At 50.9% G+C, this 27277-nt stretch overlaps 1 protein-coding gene across 1 annotated transcript; it reads left to right on the top strand.

Moving 5' to 3' along the window:
• Nucleotides 1-2871: 2871 nt before the first annotated feature.
• PADI4 (peptidyl arginine deiminase 4) lies at nt 2872-27277 on the top strand (the record flags this gene model as incomplete). Its single annotated transcript, XM_081215713.1, is given in 18 exon segments — nt 2872-2996; nt 5737-5839; nt 5845-5916; nt 7458-7524; nt 9053-9088; nt 9091-9119; nt 10775-10889; nt 12344-12469; nt 13957-14135; nt 14270-14373; nt 15292-15403; nt 17076-17183; nt 23110-23199; nt 23201-23265; nt 24007-24049; nt 24164-24328; nt 24852-24992; nt 27080-27277. Coding segments are annotated over 18 exon segments (1878 nt in total).

Raw genomic sequence — 27277 nt, 5'->3', positions numbered from 1 at the left:
CCTGGGGTAACCCAAACTAAGAAGCCCCAAGAAGATGAAGAACGCTCACAGGGAGTCAGGAAGAGAGACTCCCATCTTGGTTCTGCACCAACTTGACCATGACCCTAGGCCAGTTACAGCTCTTCCCCAAGCCTCACTTTCCCCATCCACAAGGGAAGGAAAGCTAAGGGCATCTCTATGGCTTCCTTTAAATGCTCAAAAGGGTAAGTGACCCATATGCATTAAGAACACCCGTCCTGTTTTCAAAATGACAAAATTATGATGATGGAGAACAGATAGTTGTTGCCAGGGGTTTGCAAAGGTTGAGGGGTAGGTGGGTGGGTGTGACTGTAAAGAGATAGCACCAAGGGATATCTTTTCAGTGAAGGAATAGTCTGTATCTTGATTGTGGTGATAGCTAGAGTAATCTACACGTGTCATAAAATGACGTTAAATACACACACATTGTGCTCACGTCAATTTCCTGGTTTTGATATTGTGACTATCAAGATGTGACTATTGGGACAAACTTGTTTAAGGGTAAATGAATGGGGCTTCTCTGTACTATCTTTGCAACTTCCTGTGAATCTTCTATTTCAAAATTTAAAAAAGTAAAAAATAGGGGCTTCCCTGGTGGCGCAGTGGTTGAGAGTCCGCCTGCCGATGCAGGGTACGCGGGTTCGTGCCCCGGTCCGGGAAGATCCCACATGCCGCGTGGCGGCTGGGCCCATTAATGGAAAATAGAATGGTGGTTGCCAGAGATTGGGGGAGTGGAAAATAGGATGATTTAGGTCAAAAGGTACAAATTTTCAGTTATAAGAAGAATAAGTTCTGAGGATCTAATATACAGCATGGTGACTATAGTCAATAATACAGTATTGCATACTTAAAAGTTTCTGAGGGCTTCCCTGGTGGCGCAGTGGCGCAGTGGTTGAGAGTCTGCCTGCTGATGCAGGGGACACGGGTTCGTGCCCCGGTCTGGGAAGACCCCACATGCTGCGGAGCGGCTGGGCCCGTGAGCCATGGCCGCTGAGCCTGTGCATCCGGAGCCTGTGCTCCGCAATGGGAGAGGCCACAGCAGTGAGAGGCCCACGTACTGCAAAAAAAAAAAAAAAAAAAAAAGTTCCTGAGAGTCGATTGTAAGCGTTCTTACCACATACACACAACACAAGAGTTAACAAACGTTAACTGTGTCGGGTGATGGATGTGTTAATTATCTTGATCTTGGTAATCATTCTACAATGTATATGCATATCACATCATCATGTTGTGCACTTTAAATGTATGCAATTATATTTGTCAATTACTGCTCAAAAAAGTTGTTTTAAAAGATAAGGAGAGGGCTTCGCTGGTGGCGCAGTGGTTGAGAGTCCGCCTGCCGATGCAGGGGACACGGGTTCCTGCCCTGGTCCGGGAGGATCCCACATGCCACAGAGTGGCTAGGCCCGTGAGCCATGGCCGCTGAGCCTACGCGTCCGGAATCTGTGCTCCGCAATGGGAGAGGCCGCAACAGTGAGAGGCCCGCGTATCAAAAAAAAAAAAAAGATAAGGAGAAAAAAGGAACAGCTGTCCTAAACTATGTGTCCTGTGATGGTTAATTTTACATGTCAACTTGGCTAGGCCATGACACCCAGATATCTGGTCAAACTTCAGTCCAGATGTTGCTGTGCAGGTATTTTTAGATGAGATTAACATTTAAATCAGTGGACTTTCAAGTAAAGCAGATCACCTTCCATAATGTGGGTGGGCCTCATCTAATCAGTTGAAGGCCTTAAGAGAAAAAAGACTGACATCTTCCAAGGAAGGGGGAATTCTTCTAGCGGACTGCCTTCAGACTCAACCCACAGCATCATCTCTTCCTTGGGGTTCTCTCCTGCCTGCCCTGCAGATTTGAGGCTCCCCAGACTCCACAATCATGCGAGCTGATTCCTTAAAATCTGTCTCTCTCTCATGTGCGCACAGTGTATATATATATATTTTTTTTTTGAGAGAGAGAATCTCCTGTTGGTTCTGTTTCTTTGACTTTTGTTTCATGTCCCTTGAAGGCAAGGACTCTTCTATCTTCTGTGTCCCTAATAACTGGCACAGCACCAGGCACAGAGGTGTGCTCAGCAGATGTCTGTGAATGAATCTAAGTCAGCAGACCAGTGTGTCTGGGATCTTTTATTTTCCCTCCTAATTGGCCAGTGAAGCCTTGTGGTTAAGGCTTTGCCATTGCTCGATCTGGGTTTAGGTCCTGATTTCTTTTACCACTAGTGTGTGATCTTGTTCAAGTCCTTCAACCTCTCTGAGCCTCAGTTTATTTGCCTACACAACGAGAGTGATAACCCCTTCCTTCTGGGGTTGATATGAGGATCACGTGAGTTGGTGTGTGTCAAGGACTTCACCTGGCACCTGCCTGGAGCTCAGGACCTGCTAGTTGATGCTATTGGTTGGAAGCACAGGACTGGAACATTCTCTGCACAAAGGCAGTTAAGAAGACGTATATTGGGATACCATACTTGAAAGCAGGATATCCCAGAAAAATTGAGGCTTTTTCCCTGGATTCCTTAAGACTTGGGAAGGGGACTTGACACATAGTGAATGCCTAGTAATTGCATGAAAGGATGGTGCACAGGTAGTATAATGCAGCCACTGGAAGCCCTGCTCAGTGAAAAACAGGACAAGAGCCCTAAATGTGAGGACAGTGGCAGCCCCAGGTCTCATCCTCCTCCATTATGGCTTCTGAGCCCTGGACTTTATAGGACAAAGAGGCATGTTAATGTTATACTCACAGGGCCCTTGAATGGCAGCTGAAGATGTCTGGGCGGCCCTCCTTAGTGAGAGGGATGCACAGTGAGGTCTGGGGCACCCAGGAAGAAGAGTGCTAGAGAAGGCAGCCACCAAACAGGCATGCGCTACCTAGACCTCGGCAACACCATTCTCCAGCCCTGCCTGTCAGCTTCCCGGCTGGGTGTAAATCCCCTGAGCAAACAAATCCGGGAAAAGATCATCACCCAAGCCTGTCTGAGAAGAATGTGAGGTGTCAGTGTTATTTTAAACCAGTGCTTGGTTCAAGTTTGTATGGCAAGGCTTCCCTGGTGGCACAGTGGTTAGGAGTCTGCCTGCTAATGAAGGGGGACACGGGTTCAGATCCCTGGTCAGGGAGGATCTCACATGCCGTGGAGCAACTAAGCCTGTGCTCCACAATTACTGAGCCTGCACTCTAGGGCCCTCGTGCCACCACTACTGAGCCCCTGTGCTGCAACTGCTGAAACCCGCGTGCCTAGAGCCCATGCTCCACAACAAGAGAAGCCACCGCAATGAGAAGCCCGCGCACCGCAACGAAGAGTAGCCCCTGCTCGCCGCAACTAGAGAAAACTCACGTGCAGCAATGAAGACCCTTGACCCAGTCAAGAATACATAAATAAAAATAAATAAATTTATATTAAAAAAAAGTTTGTATGGCAGTGTTATTTTAACGTAGCTCCAGGTTCAAACTTCTAGCTGCTGCTGGAGAGATGCAATCCAGGTCTAATCAGAAAAAACAAAGCGATGAATTTGTGAGGTGATGAATTGCCTGCAGGGCTCCGGCTCCTGGCTCTGGTCCTTTCCCTTCCTAATATCCTTCCTGATCAAAATTGCTCTAAAACAATGAGAACATGGGTGGCAGATTGGATGGCAAACATCTGGAACATTTCTCATTCTCATTAAGAACTAAACACAAAATACCACAATCAAAATAGCAGAAATGAAAACAAAAACAAAGGTTGCCGGGAAGGCCAGGATGAAGTGAGCAGTTGCGTGAATTGCTTATATAGATGTGATTTTATATAATCCTTTGGAGAGCAGTTTCACATATTAGGAATTCTACCTCCAGGAAAATAAACAAGGAAGTAACCCTATTCAGAGACAAATGTTTATTTGGAATTCATAATAACAGAAAATGAGAATAACCCTTGGTCAAAATGTAAAAGCATTTGGGAATGGGTAGGAAAATTGTGGTACCTCCATTTGATGGATTATATGAAACTTGCAAGGTCTTTATGGTAATATGATAAATACCTTTTTGTTAGGTGAAAAAATCTGGTCAGGATTTTTCCTCAGTTTTTGAGCCTCAGTTTCCTCATCTGTGAAATGGGGATTATACCCACTTCATAGGGTGCTTGTAGGGATTAAATGTGAAAACCATAAAAATGTTTAAGTACTTAGCACAGTGCTGGGCCTACCCCTGGTAGTTGTTCATTCATTCATCCATTAATTAATTCATTCAACAAATACCAATTGAATACCTATTATGTCCAAGCCCTGTGCCAGGCTCTGGCTAAACAAGATGGTCTAGGAACGCTCTTGGTGGGCATGGTTGGGGTCATTGCTGTTGTCAGTAATAGTAGTGACAGTCCCTGGCTTCCTCCATCTGATGCTCCACAGATGTTCCAGGCTGAGCATCTGTGATCCTAGAATGGTGCCCATAGGAGTGTCTGGCACATTTCCTTGGAAGTGTCGCTCGCTTCCAGCCCCCATCCAGCAGAAGGAGAACAGCAGAGACTGAGAGGGTGAGGAGTAGAGGAAGAAGAGGCCGACGGTCATCTGAGGCCACCCGACTCCCAGGAGAGAGCCCTTCCATTAGTGAGGCATTGAGCCCTGTATTCAAGCGCCCTTGTGATGTGTGATGTCTCACACAATAATGGCTGATATTCACATCACACTTGGTACTTTAGTGAAAGTGTGTTGGTTTTAAAATATCAGTTTTTCTTCATCTGAAAATGTTTTTATTAAAATATAATTTTTATGTACACAATTCTAAGTTAATAGTTATTGTTTCAAGGTACTTTGAAGATATTATTCAACTCTCTTCTGGATTTCATTACTGCTGTTGTGAAGTCTACTTTCAACCTATTGATAATTATTATTCTTTTATAGGTGACCTGACTTTTCTTCTTTCTGGATACCTTTAAGATCTGTTTGTCCTTGGTATTATTAACCACAGTGAGATGTGTGTGTGTCTGTGTGTGTGTATGTGTGTGTATGCAGAGAAGGGAATTCTTGGCAAGTTCCCTTACTTTTCACATCTCAGCCATGCTTTGAAAAGTACATTCTAGGGCTTCCCTGGTGGCGCAGTGGTTGAGAATCTGCCTGCCAATGCAGGGGACACAGGTTCGAGCCCTGGTCTGGGAGGATCCCACATGCCGCGGAGCAACTAGGCCTGTGAGCCACACCTACTGAGCCCGCGCGTCTGGAGCCTGTGCTCCGCAACAAGAGAGGTCGCGATAGTGAGAGGCCCGCGCACCGCAATGAAGAGTGGCCCCCGCTTGCCACAACTAGAGACAACCCTCGCACAGAAACGAAGACCCAACACAGCCATAAATAAATAAATAAATAAATAGGTATATTCTAACCATGATCCAGTCGTTTTGTAAGGGGAAGGTCCTTCAGAGTACTGTTTGTACTGTTCGTGTGATTCTTCATATATGCACAACACTGTGTGTGCATGTTTGTGTAATATAAACCTCTGGGTGCACACATCACTCTATGCATACGTCTGTGTGTGTGTGTCTTTTCCTAGTTCAAGCGTAACCTCTCCAGGTCAGGGGATTTTCTTTCTGCTTCTCACTACCTCCTGACAACCTACCAGTACTTACTCCCATGGTCAGGGTCAGTCTGGTTGCCTTCTGGTGTCCACACTGGTGGGAAAAGGAAGAACACTGGGGAGAGCAGCAGTGGGCCAGGCACAGCCTCACCGTGTCCCCCTGTCCTACCCATCTGTCTCTTCCACAGCTCTGCCCCCAAGGACTGCACATCCTTTAGCATCAATGCTTCCCCAGGAGTGGTCCTAGATGTTGCCCACTGGCCTCCAGCCAAGAAGAATCTCACAGGTTCCTCCAGTGGCCCCTGGACCCTGGGCTGGAGGTGAGCCTGAAGATGAGAGCTACCAGCGATAGCACAGGTGACCGGAAGGTGAGTGTGGCAGCCGTGGGTTGGGATGTGTAGGAGGAGGTCAGCAGGTCATAACAGGTCAGCCACTCAATCGACCCAGAGCCCCAGCCCTCTGCAGGCTCTGGGGTGAAGCAGTTCTTTGTCTCTCCCAGCTTCTGGTGGCTGCTGGTATTCCTAGACTTGTGGCCACATCGCTCCAATCTCTGCCTCTGTGGTCCGTTACCTCCTCCTCAACCTGTCAAATCTCCCTCTGCTTCACTCTTATAAGGACACTTGTCATTGGATTTAAGACCTGTCTGGATAATACAGGATGATCTCATGTCAAGATCCTTGATTACATCTGCAAAGATCTTTTTTACAAATAGGGTCACATTCACAGGATCCAGGGATTAGGACGTGGACATATCTTTTGGGGAATCACCATTCAACCCACTGTAGCCACATTGACCATAGATGGACTCAACAGGACCCTCCAGGATTCCCACAGGGATCTGGGACAACAACCACTTGTTCCCAGCAGGACAGGCCAAGCAGGATACCTCCTGGGGCAGAGTGGTTGCCTGCTCTAAGAATACAGACCTTGGGCATCAAAGCCAGTCAGCAAGGGTGCAACCAGAGAAAGCTTCCTGGAAGAAGTGGTAAGCTAATGGATGGTATCAATGACCTGCTTAAGAGAGGAAAAGAGAAGCGAGAGCTCTACACAGGGGATGTGGCCTGTGTGCACACTCTGGATAAGAGAGGGTGAGATATGTGTTGGGGAAGCTGAGGAAGAGCTGTATGGAAAGAAAGGAAGGTAGAAGGGAAGGTGAGGGAGAGAGGGAGCCAGTATTAGAGGGTTTGGCATCAGAGACCTCATTCTCTTAGGACAACAGGAAGCCAATGAAAACATTTCATCCAGGAGTAACAAGACCACATATGTATGTTAGAAAGACCCACTGGCTGCAGTGTAGTGAGTCCGTTAGATCTAGGCAGCAGACCGGGGGCAGGGCAACCAGTCAGGAGGCTGATGCCGTGGTCCAGATGCAAGGTGACAGTGGCTGTGACACTTCCCTGGATTCCCACTACCTGCAGGACAGGTTGAGACACCTCAGTGCGACCCTCAGGAGCTCCCTTCTTCTGGTGGCAGCTCTTTGGTTTTGCTTTGGGGAACTCCCCTCCGTCATCTCGCTTAGAAGTGTGGTTCCTGACGCTCTGCCCTCCTCTGGCCAGGCTGGGCCAATCAGATGGGTTCTTCCTGGATTTTTAACCTTGGGCAGTGGGAGTTGGTGTTGCCACTCTCCCTCTAATGCCTCTTCCACCACACCCCCATCGCTGAACTCCTGACACCATGCAGGCAGAGGAAGTCGCTGCCTCCCTGGTCTCCCAAAGGACCCTCTTCTACACATCATTGTCACTCGAGTGTTTTGCTCCCCTTCCACTCTCACCACCTGGCGTGTTCCTAACAGGCTGGGAGCCTGATCCTTGTCTCCTCAGCACCCTGCTCTGAGCTGGCACATAGCAGGCCAGTTAGTGTTTGTTGAATGACTAAGGGAAATCATTAGTGGTTGGCTCCTGTCCTATAGGTTCAGATTTCATACTATGGACCCGAGACCACTCCAGCTGAAGCCCTGCTCTACATCACTGGGGTCGGTAAGTGACACCAGGTATCTTGGAGCACCACCCCTCTCCCTCCACACACACACCCATGCAAGGCAGCTCTCCAGGAGAAACTACACCCTGAAGCTTACTTTAGACTGAGCAGAGAAAAGGATAATTTCTAGCCAGTCATGCATCTGGTAGTTCATAAGTATTCCTTCCCCAGTCAGTGAACCCTGAATACAGCTGGGGAGAGAGGGCATTTGCAGGAAGCTTCAATTACATCTCAATATTTTATTTCTCAGCTTAGGAAGTGGTACGTGGCTTTTCAACATACGAGTCTCTATACATTTTTGAAACCTCAAATATTTATGAGAAAAAGTAGATGAGGCTGTTTTACACAATAATATAGACCAGTGTTCCCCAAATTCCATTATTTACATCCCATCTTCACCATTTTTGCCCCATCAGTGATCTGCTTGTATTCATATTTATTTAGTATTCTTCTTTAAATAAAGTACATTTTTAACTTGACCTCATCTGGGACAATAATGTCATAATATTATTACTACATACATTAAATATATGAACAGCATGTGAAAGCTTCAGGTTTCTTTTCATTAATGAATTTCATTCATTTATTTCATTAATACACATTTTCATAATAATAATTATTATTGTTGTTGTTATTATTATATAGCACTTACTCTATGCCAGGCAGGGTGCCAAGACTTTACATTTAAACCTTACAACAATCCAATGAAATTGGCACTATTATTACCATATTTTACAGATGAAGAAACTGAGGTACAAGAGGTAAAGGGACTTGCTCAAGATTACACAGCTGGTTAGCAAAGGAGCCAGGAAGTTCTGGCTACCAAGCGCTATGCTCTATGGCCCAACATCAATACATGGTTATGGATATGTTTAAAATGTCATCTAGGTCAATCTCATTCTGTGAGCTCACGAGGTCGCTACACAGTGTCTTTGGAATGACCATATAGTCATGCGTTCTGATGAGAGGGGAAGGATTCAGAAGCGAACATATGCTTTCTCAGCCATGCCATTTGGACAGAGCAGGGTACGTTTGGGACTGTGGTTTGTCCCCAGTGCAGTCACAGTACACAGAATGGAGAGCCAGGTTGGGTTGGAATAACCACTGTGTCCGCTACCCCAAAGTCACTGGGGGCTGGAGTTGGGGCCAGAGGCCTTTGAGAGCCTGGCAAGGTGTCCTTGCAGGGGCTTCGTACCATACATCCATTGGGGTGGCCGGGAACTCTTTCTGAGACCCCTGGGGGTGGCCAGACATGCAGGGTCTGGTTGGCATCACAGCTGTGGCAGGTCCTCCATGAGAGGAGAATGTGTGTGGTTAGAAGCCCCGGCTCTGCTGTCAGAATTGCAGCCAGACTTCTTCTTGGGAGGCATGGGGGTGTCTTAGAACCTGTGTCTCCTCTGAACCGGTGAGAAAGAAGCCTTTGTGCAGATAGGTCTCCTGGGGAAAGGACTGTCCATCTGGGACCAGACTGAGTGCTCCCACCTTGCACCCTCGCTAACTCTCTCCTCTTACTCCCTGGGATTTCAGAAATCTCCTTGAGCGCGGACTTCACTCGCACTGGCAAAAGAAGTCCACCGGGGGCAGGAAGGACCAGGTATGGCTCGACCGCTCCCGTAACTCCACTGGGTTCTCCTAGCGCGCCCCCTGGTGGTGATCAGGTGAACAGCGATCTGTCTCATGTATCCATGTTAATAGTAAAAGAAACACAAATTTAAAAGAAAATTAAAATCACGAATACCATTACCGTTTTGGTTTACATAGGTCCCATCTATTCTACAAAACTAGATTTTCACGATTGTGGGTTCAGAGAATGGGTTCTCCCACAAACTGGAAACTAGACTCACCCAGTTCATGCACAGCAGAGAGAAAATTTGCAGGCAGGTCTCAACTCTGGCTCAAAAATCCCCTATACTATGGGGAATTCCCTGGCGGTCCAATGGTTAGGACTCCACACTTTCACTGCAGGGGGCACGGGTTCGATCCCTGGTCGGGGAAATACGATCCCGCAAGCACAAAGCACGGCCAAAAAAATCCCCTATACTAGACTTTAGCTACTGGTGGGAGAGGTTCACATGGGGTGAATAATAAAGAAAAGAGACAGGGGGTAGAGGAGGGAGGGAGCCAGGTGGGGGAAGGGAATGTATGTTGCAGAAATATAGGGTGTTGTGGTACACAGGTGATGAATCATCTTACCTGGGGTCCGTGGATAAACCTTAGGGTGTCCCTGAAACCCCAAAGCTGCCTGCACATTTTTGTTCTGGTGTGCACTTTATTTTATTTTATTTATTTGTTTGTTTGTTTGTTTTTTATTATTTTGGCCACACTGCGTGGCCTGCCGGATCTTAGTTCCCTGGCCGGGTAGTGAAAGCACCGAGTCCTAGCCGGACCGCCAGGGAATTCCCCATATGCTGGTGTGCACTTTAGGATGATATGACCTGTCAAAAATTAAGATCCCTTTGTGGGGTCAAAGTGGGGGGAAGGATTACAGCTCTCGGAGTGGAATTCATCCTTGGGTCCCTCCCAAAACGCAGTCATTCCCCCGGGGGAGAATGCTCTCCTACAAACAGAAGATGTCATCACTATTAGATTCCTGCTAGGAGGGGCTGCTCAATTTGCTTTCATCTTTGGGCAGACCGTAAGCGGCTGCTAAGAATAGTGCCCACACTTTGGTGAACGAGTAATTAAGGGTTCTCAGAAGAGGAGCTATTTAGATTTGAATCTAGACACAAATATTTAGCTCAGTTTGGTTTGCTAATCCAACAGTTTTTTTTTGTTTTTTTTTTTGTTTTTTTTTTTTGCTGTACGTGGGCCTCTCACTGTTGTGGCCCCTCCCATCGCGGAGCACAGGCTACGAAAGCGCAGGCTCAGCGGCCACGGCTCACGGGCCCAGACGCTCCACGGCATGTGGGATCTTCCCGGACCAGGGTATGAACCCGTGTCTCCTGCATCGGCAGGCGGACTCTCAACCACTGCGCCACCAGGGAAGCCCCCAACAGTTTTTAAAAGCTGCTGAAATCAATTTTACTCTCTTCGGTTCCTTTTTTTAAGTGGATGAATGGAATTTGCTTATGACTTTTGGGGCAGGCAAAAATCCACTCTTGGGACCAAAAAATGACCTGATGTGGGAACGAAATGTGTAAATCACGCAAGGCTATCGAGGTGCTAGGGTAAGGTGGCTGGGCTTTCCCAGGAGTTGGAGGGACATACACAGGTTCCTAAGTGTGCCCCATCTCTGCTGGGTGTCCACAGAGGACCTGGACCTGGGGCCCGCATGGGCAGGGCGCCATCCTGCTAGTGAACTGTGACAGAGACAATCCCAAGTCTTCCACTGTGGACTGCAAGGATGACCAGCTTGACAGCAAAGGTAAAGACCCCCCAAGAACCAATGGGAATAGAGCTTTGCCTTTTTGTGAAGCCTGTTGTCCTGAGCCTTGTAACAACCCTCAGAAACCAGGGTTATTGGAAGCGTGTTCTTTTTAGCATGCCTGTTATGTAGGCGAAGGAATAGACAGGGGTCCTGAGAGGGCAAGTAACCTGCCCAAGGTCACACAGCAGCCAGGGAAGAGCTGGGAGCAATGCTGAGTCTCCCAATGCCTCCTCCAGGGCCCAATTTCCATCCCCAGCCCATTAACCAACCCAAACTTCTGCGCTTGGGTCAAACCTGGGGCCCCAAATAATTCACAATGAAAGCCTGACTAGAGCCCCAAATTCACGTCAGAGCATCCCTGAGCCCCTGCCATAGGCTGGGCACTGCTCGGACCAGTTCAGAATTCTTAACTCATTTGATCCTTCAGCTCAAGTTTCAGAAGTACGTATGGTCCTCTCCCCCACTTTACAGATGGAAAAACTGAGGTATGGGGAAGTTAAGCAATTTGCTCTGGGTCACACAGCTAGTAAGTCACAGGCTCAGGATTTGAACCCAGGCATCCCAACACCAGGGCAGGTTTAGGGGCACAGGTTGGGCGCAGGGTCCCTGCTGGCACACCTCTGAGGCATGGCGAGGGTGGAAGACCTGCACTGGAGGAGGGCGCTGAGTGGGGCAGGATCATTTGGCCAGGGCAGCAGCTGCCACCTTCCTGGGGAGTTGCTAGAATGGCCTAGAAATGGATGCATCTTAAGGTTGCGTGGAGTTGGCCTGGCCTGATGCCAGGGAGCAGCTTCTACATGGTGCCTGGCACACAGTAATAATCAAACAGCCCGTATGTACCCTCCCAGGATGCCAGGCGCTGTAATATGCACTTTACACATATGACTGCACCCTTCCCTCCGTGTGGGCTCTGCACTTAGCCCTGTGTATTTATGAGAAGCAGAGGCACGGAGAGCTGAAATACCTCCCCAAGCCCACGCAGATCCAGGGTTCAAACCCCGCCCACTCCAGTGCCCTTGACCACGTGACTCTTGTCCAGCCTCTGACTCTCGTCCAGCTTCAATCTCCCCAAGCCTTTGCTGGCCACTATTCAGGTTGGCTCACTTCCCACGCAGGCCCCGGGGAGAAACCTTTGCACTCATTCACCCCACAACTAATTACTGAGCACCTGCCTTGTGCTAGGCATTGTTCTAGATGCTTCTCGGAGCTGGGAACAGAGCAACAAACAAGATAAAAGTGATTTCTGCTTTGGCGAGCTTACATCCTAAGTTCATCCTAGTGGGAGAGGACCAAAACCTTGAATTCCTTTCATTCTAAAATGAAAAATATTGTTTAAATACTGGAAAGAGCATAAGGAAAATAAAGCCAGGTGACGTGATGAAGGGTGGTCTTGGTGGGGGTGGGTGTAGTCTCAGGGGCCTGCGTCTCAGGCCACGCCCTTCTCATTCCAGACCTGAAGGACATGTCCTTGGTGACCCTGAGCATGAAGACCCCCAGGGACTTCTTCAGCAAGCCCCATCTGGTGCTCCATGTGGCCAAATCTGAGATGGTCAAAGTCAGGGCGTTTCGAGCCAACGGTGAGTCGCCCTTGGCCGTCACCTTGGTGTTCCCTTCCCAGCCCAGCCAATGGCACTCAGCCCCTTCACACACACTTCAGTGAATAATTCCCGAGCACCTTCCCTGTGCCAGGTTCTAAGAACCGAGGATGCAGCAGTGAGCAAGATGGACATCTCTGCCCACTACCTTGTAGAAAGGGCACAGACACAATGCAGGCAAACAAGATGATGTCTGGTGCTGGATGAGCACTGAGAAGGAAATGACCTCCCTCCCAAGGACTGTTGAAGTTGTTCTTTGTGTGTCTGTCCCTGTCACTCACACACACACACACACACACACACAGAGGACTGCTGTTTACAGAGGTTTTTGAATCCAAGCTGACTGCACATACTAACTGTTAATATGTAATAATTTGTTCTCCAACAACCTGGTGATCAGAGACATCAGTAACTTCTCAGCGGCTTGCGAGCACCTGCCACTGAGTGCCAGGCTCGGTTCTAGGCACAGGGCACGGAGCAAAGAACAAAACAAACTCTCTGCCCTCATGTCACTTTCATGTCATCTCAGCGGGTTGAGAGCAATGATATGTAAAATCATTAAGTAAAGTGTCTAGTGCCTCAGACGGCATTAAATGCTACACAGAAGGATGCAACAGCGAAGAGGAAGAGAACGAGGGGTGTGGGGAAGGGGGGCCAGGGAAGGCTTCCCCCAGAAGGTGTCATTGAGCAGACAGAGGTGTGGGAACACTCAGGGGAAGGGCACTCCTGGCAGAGGGAATCACAGGTGCAAAGGCCCTGAGGTGGGATGTGCCCATGGGCTTGAGGAATGTAGGGAGGCCAGCTCGGCTGGAGTGCATAATGCAAGGGTTAAGCAGGGGGATGAGGGTGGAGAAGAAAGGCCAGAGGGGAAGGGGCTGGGTCAGGGAGGCAGGAAATGACTGTGGGGCCATCTGAGGGCTGTGCAGAGGCGCAACTTGATCTGACTTCCATTCAAACCACAGCGATTAGACTGACGTTGGTTTGGCCACAAACCAACTCCTTGCCTCTATGGCGGTATCACCTCCTCCAGAAAGCCTTCCCTGACCTTCCAGAACTTACTACTATCTGTAATTTTGACTGTCTTTGCTCCTCCCTACTTACCCAGGAGATTGTGCACTCCCTGGGGACCAGGACAGTGACTGTCACCCTGGTCTTTCCAGGTGTCAGCTGAGAGCAGGTGATAGGGAGTGCATGGATGGATGAATGAATGAATGAACTATAATGTATATTGGACTTTCTGTAAAGTTGTGAATGACTCAGGCACCCTCATCACTCCATTCCTGGACCTCCATCGGGAGGGCAGGGGTGGGGCCTTTAGTCCCTTCCTCCTAAGGGGAGGCTCCTGCCAGATCCAGCTGTGAGGAATCCTTAGGGGTGAGATGCCACGGCCTTGGGAAGGCCTCACACACCAAGAAGAGAAGGTCTCAGAAGTAGGGACGCAGGCCTGAGCCTCCCCTGCTCTCTCCCAGCAGACAAACAGCCCTCCAGGTACGGCATGATCCTGGGGCCACAGCATCCCTCTCACGCCCTGGAGCTCCAGGGTGGCCATCACAGCACAGACTTCTATGTGGAGGGCCTGGCTTTCCCAGACGCCAGCTTCCCAGGGCTCATTTCCCTCCATGTCTCCCTGCTGGACACATCCAACCCGGTAGGCCAAGAGGGGGGATCTGGGCTTCCAGGCACTGGCCCAGCTGTGGAGGGGGCTCCAAACAGCCCCTGGGAAGCAGTAGGTGTTGGGCCCTGGCTGCTGTAACAGTTCCTCCCCTGCCCCTCCCCCTGCAGGAGCTCCCCAAGGCCCTGGTTTTCCAAGACAGCGTGGTCTTCCATGTGGCCCCCTGGATCATGACCCCCAACACTCAGTCCCCGATGGAGGTGTATGTGTGCAGGTGAGGGGCCCTGGAGGGCTGAGGGCGGGGCACAGACACACCCCCAGGGAGAGCCCTGGACCAGGAGCCCATCGTGTACTTGCTGTGTAAATGAGGAAACGGTGATATCTGTGCTATGACTTGCTGAGGGCTGAGGCTTGTTAAGAACCATGAAAAGGTCAGGAAAATCATTATTGGTGGTGTTTTCATGTCACTATCCTGCCTTGAGGCAGGCCAAGGGCTGCTTTGGCTCCTGGGGGCCTCTAGAGTTTGCCAGACCTGGAAGATGAGAACCCTGAGTCCCTGGGTGAGGCCTTCAGGGCTCCTCGGAGGGCAGCCTGTGAGCCTTCTGCACCAGAAACCCCTGGGCACTCCTTTAAAATGCACGTTCCGGGCCAACCTCTGAACTGCTGGGTCTCGACTCTGGGGACGGATGGGGCCCAGCTGTGTTTTCACGTTGCCGGGGGAGGTTTGGCATCCCTCCCGCAGTCTGAGAGCCCCCACTAACCATGCGGGCTCACAGGGGGACCTTCCCCTCTCCTCTTCCCATTGCTTTGGGGCAGAAGGGGTGAGAGTGTGACCCCGTGGTCAGGACGCAGGCTGGAAGCCAGCAAGGCCTGGGTTCGAATGCAGACGGCGTGACCTTGCGCTCTGACCCCCTCATTCTGTCTCCTCCTCTGTGGAAGGCTGGGTTGTTACCAGAGTTCAGTGAGCTAAGCTTGCTAAGAGCAGAGAGACAGGGTGAGCTGCGGTCTCTGTCCAGGCTCCAGGTGCCTTGGAGCACCCACCGTGCCCCTCCCCTACTCCATCCAGCCCTGAGGTCCTGCTCCATCCCTAGAGACACCCCAGGGGGTCCAGCTTGCCCCCTCAGAGGCCAGCCAAGGCCACTGGCTGCTGAATCAAGGGCACTAAGGAGATTGTTTTTTCTGTTCTTTCTAGGTTATTTGAAAATGAGGATTTCCTGAAGTCAGTGGCTGCTCTGGCCAAGAAAGCCAGGTGCAGGCTGATGGTCTGTGCCAAGGAGGAGAGCATGAATGACCGGTGGATGCAGGTGCGTGGCCCGGGCACACAGGAGGCGCATCCCTGAGGGTCAAGGGACATGGGGACCTGGGCTCCTAGGGCTCGGCCGAGCACCTGGCTGGCCACCCTTCCTCAGACAGGCAGGGAGTTAGGAGCCTCTGAGGGTCCTCGCAGACGGAGGGCTCAGGCAAGTGACTCCACTGACATCTGCTGTGGCCACGTCATGCCCGCCATGGTCACCAAGATGACTACCTTCCTGCTTGAAAACTCTCAGACAGCTTCAGGAAACTGAGGAAATGCTGCAAAGCTCAGGGGGCTGGAGCTCAAACATTCCCCCTAGCAGCCTCCCTCCAAGCCAGCCTTCCCAGGCTCGGCCACCAGGCCAGGCCACACCCCTGCTCCAGCACTTTCCATGGCTCCCATCTCCTCCTTCTCAGCTTGCCTCTCAATCTGGCTGTCCCACACCGGCCACACTGGATCACCATTCTGTCTCTGTGCCAGGCTCCCCCTCCACCCCGTCGTGCCATGAGCCCCCTGAGGGCAGAGAGGGAGTCTCCTTCAGCTCAGCACCCAGAACCTGGCATTGGGTGGTGCCAGTGGGCAGCTGGCGGGCTGACCGAGCCTCCGTGCCTCTCCTTCCACGCTGCCCGCCCGGCTCCCACCCCGTCCCATAGCCCTGCTCCTTCTCTCCAGCCGCCCTCCCCATTCCCAACCCCACGTCCAAATCGGTCCCGTCCAATCCCAGCTCGAATCCCCTCCATAAATGTCCTCAATCCCTCCAGCGGGAATTCATTCCTCTCTCTTCTAAACCTCCAAATAATACCCTCCCTTCCTTTCTCATCCTTCCACCTGTGTTAAATCAGGTTGAACCAGAAGAAATGGCTGATATGCCACCATTTTTTACCTCCAAGAATGGCAATTTAGGATGGTTCAGCTAATAGTGATGTGTCCAACATCACGCCTGCCTGCTAAAATACAGGCAGGATGTGTACCCGATTCATTTCTGCACCCTCCCCGTCTCTGCCCCATGGGCTCGGCTGGGGCCTCACCTGCCCTCCTTCGGGGCAGAGCTACCTCTGCCCTCCAGCCTCAGCTCAGCAATGCTCTTTCTCTTTTTCTTAAATTAATTTTTATTGGAGTATAGTTGCTTTACAATGTTGTGTTAGTTTCTGCTGTACAGCAAAGTGAATCAGTTACACATATACATATATCTTCTCTTTCTTAGATTCCCTTCCCTTTTAGGTCACCACAGAGCATTGAGTAGAGTTCCCTGTGCTATAAAGTAGGTTCTTTTTAAGAACTCTCCTCTGACCCGTCCCAACTGAATCAGGAGTCCCTCCTCCGTGTTCCCGAAGACCCCTCTCACCTCCCTCCCATCACCTCCTAGCACCGGGTGGTGAGTGCCCAGCCCTGGATCTCCCCTTGAGGACAGGCTCGTACACCATGGGTCCCTGGCATCTGGCCCGGCACTTACCAGGAGCGAGAGTGAAGGGCACGCCATTGATTCCACTACACGTTGGTTCAAATACAGGACAGTAAGCTCTGCTTTCCCGGAGCCCCTCCTCTGGAGTTGAATGTCCCACGTGCGTTTGCCCTTGACTGCAAGGGGGAGAGTGTGGATGGTTCCACACCCCCATCCCTGCGCTGGGGGTTGAGACCCAGGCAGCGCACGTAACAGCCTCCCCTCCACTCACTCTTCACAGGAGGAGATGGAGATGGGCTATATCCAAGCCCCACACAAAACGCTGCCTGTGGTCTTTGACTCCCCAAGGAACAGAGGCCTGAAGGATTTCCCCATCAAATGCATGCTGGTACAGGCTAGGCGGGGATGGGCGCCAGTGCTGAAACCTTTGCCTTGAGGCCTCCTTCCTCATTTTCTGTCTCCCACCCTTGCCTGCTGCTGAGCATCCTGCAGGTGTGCATCCTGCCCAAGCAGCCATCACACAGGTGGCCGGGGCATTTTTGTTATGTGATGAGATCTGGCTCTTCCTTTCCCAAAGCCCTTTCTGGCCATGAGCTCACTTTGTCCTCAGGAAAACCCTGCCAAGGACATAAGTCCTCTCCATAGATGCTCTTGGGACTTCCCTGGCAGTCCAGTGGATAAGACTTCACACTTCCACAGCAAGGGGCACGGATTCAATCCCTGGTCGGAGAGCTAAGATCCCACATACTGTGCAATGCAGCCAAAAAAAGAAAAAAAGATGCTCTTGCTGGAAGGTGAGGGTAGGGCCAGGACCAGAACCTTCCCCAGTGTCCAGCTGGAGGCTCTGTCTTTTGGGTGAGAGTCTGGTCTTTGGGGGGCTCTCTCTGGGACATGGGGGTGTTCAGGATCAGAGTGGTCATTTCCTCGGTGTGACTTTATCAGCCAAGGTCTCTACGTGTGTTTGGGGGGTGGGGCGAGGGTGACATATTAGTGAGTCATGCTTGACTAACCTGGCAGTTTCGGGCAAACTCAACAAAGAATAATAATAATAATAGCAATAATAATGGTTACATTTATTGAGCACGCGTTCTGTGGCAGTCACAGGGCTAAATTCTTACATGAGCTGACTCATTTAATCTAACAACCTCTAAGGTAGATGCTATCACTAGACCCATTTTATAGATGAAGAAACTGAGGCTCAGAGAGGTGAAGCAGCTTTCCCGAGGTCACACAAAAAGAGAGTGAAGCTAGAATTCAAACTGGGCCATGAGCACCCTGCTCCCTGCTTTCCCAGTTAGACCCCAGGCCTGCGATCTGAGCCTGGACAGCCCCCTAACCTCAGGCACCAGGGAAAACAAAGGAAAGAGTGCAGGGTGCAAGGTTTGCTGTGGTGAATGGCTTTCCAAGGAGCACCCTGTGCCCCAAGGGGAAAGGAAGCGGCCCTGCCCATGCAGGAGGCTTTGAAAAGAAACTTGAGTTTAACTCGCTTGTTCTCCTGTGCTGAGTGGTGCCAATGAGCGGATTTAGTTGGGGTCACTGGTGTCTCTCTGCCACAGAATCAGGTTAATCCTGTTTCAGGAGCAACAGGATGAATTTGCCAGCTGCGCTGAGACTTTGGCCCCTCTCGCTGATTTCAGTCCTATTGTGTTCAGTGGCCATGTCTCCAAGAGTGAGGAAGGCTAGGTTCTCTGACATCACAAGCCAGCTGCCAGGCAGACAGACAGACACAGCAGCACAGGTGTCCTCACCCAACCCACAGACAGCCTCGGAAGAGGGGGGCTGCGACGGTCTCTTAGCCACGCTCACCTGGGGTATTCAAATCACTCAGGAAAAGAATTGGGATCAAAGTCAACCTCCTCGAAAAGGGAACCCTCTTGCACTGTTGGTGGGAATGTAAATTGGTACAGCCACTATGGAGAACAGTATGGAGGTTCCTTAAAAAACTAAAAATAGAACTACCATATGACCCAGCAATCCCACTACTGGGCCTATACCCTGAGAAAACCATAATTCAAAAAGAGTCATGTCCCACAATGTTCCTTGCAGCTCTATTTACAATAGCCAGGACATGGAAGCAACCTAAGTGTCCATCGACAGATGAATGGATAAAGAAGATGTGGCACATATATACAATGGAATATTACTCAGCCATAAAGAGAAACGAAATTGAGTTATCTGTAGTGAGGTGGATGGGCCTACAGTCTGTCACACAGAGTGAAGTAAGTCAGAAAGAAAAAAACAAATACCGTATGCTAACACATATATATGGAATCTAAAAAACAAACAAACAAAAAAAGGTTCTGAAGAACCTAGGGGCAGGACAGGAATAAAGACGCAGACGTAGAGAATGGACTTGAGGACACGGGGAGAGGGAAGGGTAAGCTGGGACGAAGTGAGAGAGTGGCATGGACATATATGCACTACCAAATGTAAAACCGATAGCTAGTGGGAAGCAGCCGCATAGCACAGGGAGATCAGCTCGGTGCTTTGTGACCACCTAGAGGGTTGGGATAGGGAGAGTGGGAGGGAGACGCAAGAAGGAGGAGATATGGGGATATATATATATATATGTATAGCTGATTCACTTTGTTATAAAGCAGAAACTAACACACCATTGTAAAGCAATTACACTCCAATAAAGGTGTTAAAAAAAAAAAGTCAAACTCCTCACCAGGCAACAGCCCCATCTGCTTCTCCAATCCCGTCATGGGCCACTTTCCCTGTCCCTCGCCTGGCTCCAGCCTCACTGGCCTCCTTCCTGTTCTTCAAATGTACCCAACTTGTGCTTGCCCCAGGGCCTTTTCATATGCTGTTCCTGCTTCCCGGTTAGCTTCCCAGTTCACATGTCTGGCTCCTTCTGCACCTTTAGGTCTCAGCTTCAATGCCCTCCTTAGTGAGGCCATCCTGGTACTGAAGGACACATCCACGCCCCTGGCATTCTCCACTGTAGCACTGCTGGTTCCTTCTGGAGTCTCTGTTATAAATCACCGGACTGTTTACTTTCCATCCTCTGTCTCCCTGCTAGACTGGAAGTACCACAAGGGCAGGGCCTGGGCCGTAGTGCCCATCACTGTACACCAGGCACTTAGCACGCAGCTTACACGTTGTGGGTGTTCTCCCACAAGACAACATCAGTACATTTTAAACCAGTCAGTGGAACACCAGTAGCACTTGCCATAAGTAGAAGCATTGAACCTTGAAGTTAAACAGAATGAAAACAAAAGAGTGCTATTAAATCCAGCTGCACACAAATGACTGCAAAAACTCCAAACCAGGTTTTGCCCTCCGCTTGTTAAGATGGGAGGTTAGCGGGTATTAAGGATGCATTTGCATCACCCACTCTGGGACTTTCATCTTTGATGAACCAGAAAGACTGGAGGAGAACTTGGACACATTCTAAGCCTGTGCTGGAATCTGTAGCAAGTAGCACATGTGAGCATCTCCTGCACATCTTGCTCTGGGTGGGGGGGGCCCTTCTCCAGACCATGGATACCCCTTCATTCGCCTGCAGAAATCCAAGCCTGCAGCCTAGGTAGCTTTCTTCTCATGGCGACAGCCAGGGCAGTGACTTGGATGAATTTGCTATTCATTTATCAAACGTTCTTTGAGCACATACTCTGTGCCCAGCCCTGTTCTAGGCACTTGGAATCTATTGGTGAGCAATGCCAAGGCCCCTGTCCCCATGGAGTTGACATTCTAGCCCAGAGAGATAGACAAGGAACAGTATGTTTAATGAATAAATACATTATATTATATGCTGCGAGGTGAAATCAAGTACTACAGAAAAAGAAAGAGCAGAATCAAGGGGCTCACAGGTGCCAGAGTGGTGGGGGGATTGGATTGCAATTTTAAATAAAATGGTCAGGGGAGGGCTCTTTGAGAAGTTGACACTGGAGCAAAAACTGGAAAGAGGTGAAGAAGTTGACTCTATAGACATCTCGGTGAAGAGTGTTCTGGGCGGTGGAACAGCCAGTGCAAAGGCCCTGAGGCAGGGCATGCCTGGCATGTTCACAGAATAGCGAGGAGGCCTGAAGGGGTGGAGCTGAGTGAGCAAGAGGCAAAGTGGTAGGAGAGGCAGAGAGGTGATGGGGATGACGTGTAGTGGGGAGACGGATCCTGTGAGCTTCTTGGCCATCGTAAGGCCATTTGTTTAGAGTCTGAGAAACTGGGGAATCATTGCAGAATCTTAAACAGAGGATGATTATGATCTGATTGATGTTATTAAAGAGAACCTCTGGCTGCCCACTGAGAATGGACGGCAGTGGGGCAAGGGTGGGAGCAGGGAGAGTGGGGATGAGGCTGGTGCTGTAACTGGAAAGGTGATGGGCTTGCAGACCAGGGGAGCAGGGGAGGGGGTGAGAAACGGCCAGATTTGGGATATGTTTTGAGGACAGAGCCAATAGGATTTCCTGATGCTGTGAGGGAGTGACAAGCCTAGGTGACTTCAGGTTTTGACCCTTGTGAGTGGCAGGTGTCATCCCTTGAGATGGGAGGACTGAGGGAGGAACAGGGAACAAGGGGCTGGGAAGCGGGGATCAGCAGTTCTGTTTGGGGCAAATGTGAGATATTTAGTCAACATCCAAGTCAGACGTTGTACCACGTGTACAGCAGTTGGGAGGGAAATGCAGACTGAGATATAAACGTGGGCATGGTCAGCACGTGGATGGTATTTCATGAGACTGGGTGAGATCCTCAAAGGAGGGAGTGAATCAAGGACCAGGTCTGGGGCCCCCAGTGCACAGGAGGCTGAGAGGGAGCAATAGCCGAAGCCAAGTGCAGAAAGTGTGGGAGGGACATGGCAGTGACCAGCTGACTCGGATGCTGCTAATGGACAAGGAAGCCTGGGCACTGCCCATTGGGTTTAGCTGTGTGACCACGACGACCTCGAGGGAGCAGTGTTGATGGCCCAGCCGGGGAGGAAGTCAGGTTGGCGTGGGCTTTAGAGAGAAAGGGAGGATTTGGAAGTGATGGGTTTTAGAGTTATGGTATCACAGACCTCCTTGAGACTAGTCATCTTCCCAGAAAAACGCACCCAAGCTCACTATTTGGAATCTGTTTTCAGGGAGTCTGTGGCCCCCATGAAGCCCCAGGGTCCAGACCATCAACTGGTAGGAAGCAGAGTTACAGGTGCAGTAAGTAGACCAAATCATGGCGCCTCAAATGTGGCCTAATCCCCAGAACCAGATGCTGTCTTACATGGCAACAGGGGCTTTGCAGATGTGATTAAGTTAGGGATCTTGAGATGGGGATTCTCAGGACCTGGGTGGGCTCTATGTAATCAAAACGCTCCTTGTGAGAGGGAGGAAGGTGGGTTGTGGTGGGAAAAGGCATGTGATGACAGCAACAGAGGTTGGAGTGATGGGCGCTGAAGAGATGGAAGAAGAGGCGACCAGCCAACGTGGCCACTAGGAGCTGAAAAAGGAAAGAAAATGGATTCTCTGCCAGAGCCTCCAAAAGCAACCAACATGCCACCCCTTGATTTTAGCCCAGTGAAACTGATTTCAGACTTCTGACCTCAGAACCGTAACAGATAAATGTGTGTTGTTTGAAGCCACGAATTGGGTTACAGCAGCAGCTGGAAACAAATACGGGGATGAGAGGTGTGTCACCTGCCCGGTCTTCTCATGAAGATGGAGATGTCACAGCCATTTGGGGAGGTTCATTCCAGCCCGAGGTCAGGATGCAGCCATGTGTGGACCAAGAGGGCCTGTTGTAGAGACAGTTCAAATCCCAGTCCTTCTGCAAACTGGCTCTGGAACCTGAAGAGCCACACACCACTCTGACCTTAGTTTCTGCTCTGAAAATGAGGATAAAAACGAGATCTTGGGCTTCCCTGGTGGCGCAGTGGTTGAGAATCCGCCTGCCGATGCAGGGGACATGGGTTTGTGCCCTGGTCCGGGAAGATCCCACATGCCGCGGAGCGGCTGGGCCCGTGAGCCCTGGCCGCTGAGCCTGCGCGTCCGGAGCCTGTGCTCTGCAACGGGAGAGGCCACAACAGTGAGAGGCCCGTGTACCGCAAAAAAAACAAACCAAAACAAAAAAAAAACGAGATCTTGCAGATTCATTATTACACCCGAGTTAAGGTTAATGAAGCAGCAGGTGCCCATTAGGGACTCTTACAAATCCTGGTCCCTTTTCTTGCCCCCCTGACTCAGCTTTCCTTCAATATTCCACACATAATAATGAGACCTGCTCTGAACCAGCTGCTGAAAGGTTACTGCCTGAGACCAGGCTAATCTTTAAACCTGGACCCCACCCTCTCTTCACCCAGGGACTAAGTTCTCTAACTCTTGGCACTGCTTCTCCCATCTCAGGGTCCAGATTTTGGCTACGTGACTCGAGTGCCCCAAACAGGGAGAGTTACTGACCTCGACTCCTTTGGGAACCTGGAAGTGAGCCCCCCTGGTGACAGTCGGGGAGAAGGAATACCCGCTGGGCAGGATTCTCACTGGGGACAGCGGTTACCCCAGGTAAGGAGGAGATGGGGGGAGAGGGGTGGCCAGGACCCGGGGATGCTGGGGAAAAATAGAGGCCAGAGCAGAAGCCTTCCCTCCTTGCTCCCAGACCAAGAAGGCTCAACAAACTTGAGGTGGTATGAGAGCAATCAAATCACACAGCAAGGAGTACCTGCCGAGGAGCCCAACAGTTCCAAGCTCAAATTCCAGCTCTACCACTTACACACTTTTGGTAGGTAAATATTTACTGAGCACCTACTATGTGCCCAGCACTGTGCTAGGAGCTAGGAAGGAATGTAGCCATGAACATGACAGATAAGTCCCTGCCACTATTCTAGTGGGGGAGGCACATAATAGAAAAGCAAACAAATAAGATAATTTCAAACAGTAAAGAGAGCACAAAAGAGAGGGGCAGAGAAAGAGTGGGAACTATGTTAAGGTGACCGGGGAGCGCCTCTCTGGGGAGGGGGCTTTTGAGCCAAGGTCTGATGACAAGGAGAACATGGCTGCATGGAGATCTGGGGTGGAGGGTTCCTGGCAGATGAAAGAGCATGGGCAAAGACCCTGTGGCAGGAATAGCTTAGTGCAGGGGTCCCCAACGCTCGGGCCACGGACTGGTACCAGTGCGAGGCCTATTAGGAACTGGGCCGCACAGCAGGAGGTGAGTGGCGGGCGAGCGAGCGAAGCTTCATCTCTATGTATCTGTATATGTCCTGTAGCATCAGGCAATGGTCAGACCTCTGTTTGCCCCTCCAGAAACGGGATCCTTTCGGAGATAAGAGAATTTAAGGGAGCGAAGGTAACACTCTTAATGAGAACTTACCCTGATAGATTATTTTATTAAAGTCATCTGCCTCCCAGATGCTTATAAGAAACCTATATGTTAGGAATCATTGCTGCCCCCATTTTATAGATGGGAAAACTGAGCCCCGACTGGACCTGCTGGGAAGAGCAAAATGGACCTCTGAATTCATCTGCTTTTTTTATTTTCTTTTTCTCCATGACAGACAAAACCCAGCAGAAAATAAAGGACATTCTGTCAAACGAGAAACTGAGAGAACATAACTCATATGTGGAGGTACTAGCCTGGCTGCCCAGGAGATGCCATATCCCGGGCAGACCTGACACTCCTACCCCCACCTCCAGCCCCCTTCCCTGAGGTTAGAGGCCCAAGGCAGAGCCTTCCACAGGCTCCGTGATGAACAGCCCTGGGATTTGGGTCAATGTGTGTGTGAGAGAGAGAAAGAGAGAGAGGAGACCTCGGTCACCACTACAGGAACACACACAAGGTGATGCACGGAAGATAGAGAATTGGCAAAGCTGGAGATGGAGAAAGATGGGGGAAACTCTCAGAAACAGAGGGACAGAGGCAGGAGAGAGGCCAAGCGTTGGAGTGACTGGAACGGCAGGGACACAGAAGCAGAAAAGAGTGGCAGAGGGACTGAGCAGAGAGGCCTTCCTGACCGCCTTCCTGCCCCTGTCCCTGGTCCTTCCCCTGCCCGGGGCCTCGGCCCCACCTGCCCCTCCCCCACGACAGCCCGCGCCCCGCCCCGTGCTAGCCCAGCCCCGCCCACCGCCGCCCCCTCCTCCCGTCCCCCAAGAAATGCATCGACTGGAACCGGGAGGTGGTGAAGCCGGACCTGGGCCTGAAGGAGTGGGACATCGTGGACATCCCCCAGCTCTTCAAGCTCCAGGAAGGCTTCAAAGGGACCCTCAAGGCGGAAGCCTTTTTCCCAAACATGGTGAGGAAGTGACCTTCCGAGTAGCCTTAAGTCAGAGAGGCCAGCTGGGTACTGAGTCCAGGAGGCTTGATTGTCCCCTCACCCGCTGGGGTTTGCACGGCCCTATCCGCTTTACAGAGGCTTTAGGCAACCACCTGGGGGTCAAAGACTATCATCGCCCCCACTTTACAGACGATGCCCAGGGAGACCAGGTCCCTGGCAAGAGGTGGGATTCAAAGCTGGGATTCAGAGCCTGGGGGTCTGGCTGAACTGCCCTCTGTGGACTTCCGGTGGCGGGTGAGGTAGGAATGGGGCAGGTTTTGGCGGGGGAGACAAGCAACAAGCAAGATGCTCTCAGGTCGAATTAAGTACCATGAAGGGAATAAAGGTGGGGCACCTTTTCAGACTGGTCCAGGAAGGCCCCTCTGAGGAGGTTAGGCTGGCACTGCCTGGGCTAAGTGGGATTCACCTGTCTGAAGGGTGAACTTGAGGGAGATCCACTTTTGTCGAGAACTTTTAACTGACCCCAGCACCATCTTGAAGTCATCTAGTATATATTTCCCATCCCTCCGCCCTCTTGCTGTGTCTCTTCCAAGAACACCCAAAGGCCAGGCAGAAACCTCACCCAGTTCTACTGGGGTCCTTCAGACCCCTCTCCTGCTGCAGCTGCGGATTACAGTTCAGGGAAGAGCCTGTAGTCCCTGGCACAGTGGTCTTCAAACTGGGTTCTGGGCTTCCCTGGTGGCGCAGTGGTTGAGAGTCCGCCTGCCGATGCAGGGGATACGGGTTCGTGCCCCGGTCTGGGAAGATCCCACATGCCGCGGAGCAGCTGGGCCCGTGAGCCATGGCCACTGAGCCTGCGCGTCCGGAGCCTGTGCTCCGCAACGGGAGAGGCCACAACAGTGAGAGGCCCGCGTACCGCAAAAAAAAAAAAAACAACTGGATTCTCCAGGGCCCTGGGGTTCCAAGGTAGTACCTCAAATGCAGATTTTTTCTGTTTCATGCATTGAAGTACTGCAGAAGATTTTGTTTAGAATAAAGCTTCCTTGGCTAAAACGAGACAGGAGGGGGCACCTTCCTCTTAACCCCTGGAATAAAATTGGCCCCAAGCATTTCATTTTTTCTCCAGTTTAGCCCAGCCAGGCAAGAAAGCTGATGCTGACAGATGGGAGATGAGGCATCTCAGATGAAGTAATCAGCTATGCTGAGGGCCGACTTGGTACCTCCACTGTGCGAGGCCCCAGAGGGAGCTGGAGCCTGAGCCATGACTCTCCCAGGAGCCCCGTGATGGGTGGTGGGGGCGTGGGCCTGGGCGTGGAACAGGTGGAGAAATGAGGAGTGCCAGGCACTCAGCATGGGCTGCATCTGAGCGGTGAGATGCCCCTTCAGTGACTCATAAGCCCTGGAGACTGACTCCGTGCTTACTATGCGCTGGCACAGACTCTGCATACAGGTTCTTATCCAATTGTCATAGCAATGGAAATGTGTTTGGGCTCTTTTTGCTGATGGGGCTCAGAGAGGCGAAGTGACTTGCCTAAGGCCACATAGCTATATAATAGTAGTGCTGGGATTCAAATCCATGTTGGTCTGGAGCCAAAATCCTCATCCTTTCACCTGACCAGGCCACCTCCCAATATAATGGAGGAAACATAGTCATTTACATAAGTTATAACATATGGAAAGTGCCCCAAAATAGGTAGTCACTAATTCACCAGATCATATCAACAGATATTTATTAAGTGCCTACTCTGTGCCAGGCACTGTGCTGGGAGCTATGGAAACACAGAGGAGGATGACTAACTCACAGGCAGCTTCACGGAGGCGGTGGTACTTGAGCTGGGCCTTGAGTAATCGAGTTTGCCAGAGGGTGGCAGTGGGGAAGGAGAGAACAGTGTTAAGAATGTGGACCCCGGAGTCCGACAGAATTGAGTATAAGTCCTAGACTCGCTGGGTGGCCTTAAGTAGCTCACGTTACCGGCCTGGGCCTCAGTTTGCTCATCTGTGAAGTGGGGCTGTTATTTCCAAAGGTCAGAAGAGGAAGGGGGCACTCAGATGGTGCCGCAGGCTGCACGCTGCTGCCCCTGACCTGGGCTCCCGCTTCTTTGCAGGTGAACATGCTGGTGCTGGGGAAGCACCTGGGCATCCCCAAGCCCTTCGGGCCCATCATCAACGGCCGCTGTTGCCTGGAGGAGAAGGTGCGGTCCCTGCTGGAGCCGCTGGGCCTCCACTGCACCTTCATCGATGACTTCTACACCAACGTGCGCCAGCAGCCCTTCTCCTTCAAGTGGTGGTGCGTGGTGCCCTGA

The sequence above is a fragment of the Mesoplodon bidens genome (assembly GCF_964165515.1).
Source record: "Mesoplodon bidens genome assembly, chromosome: 2".
In the NCBI taxonomy this organism is placed as follows: Eukaryota; Metazoa; Chordata; class Mammalia; order Artiodactyla; family Ziphiidae; genus Mesoplodon; species Mesoplodon bidens.
This window is presented reverse-complemented; position numbering and strand designations above follow the sequence as displayed.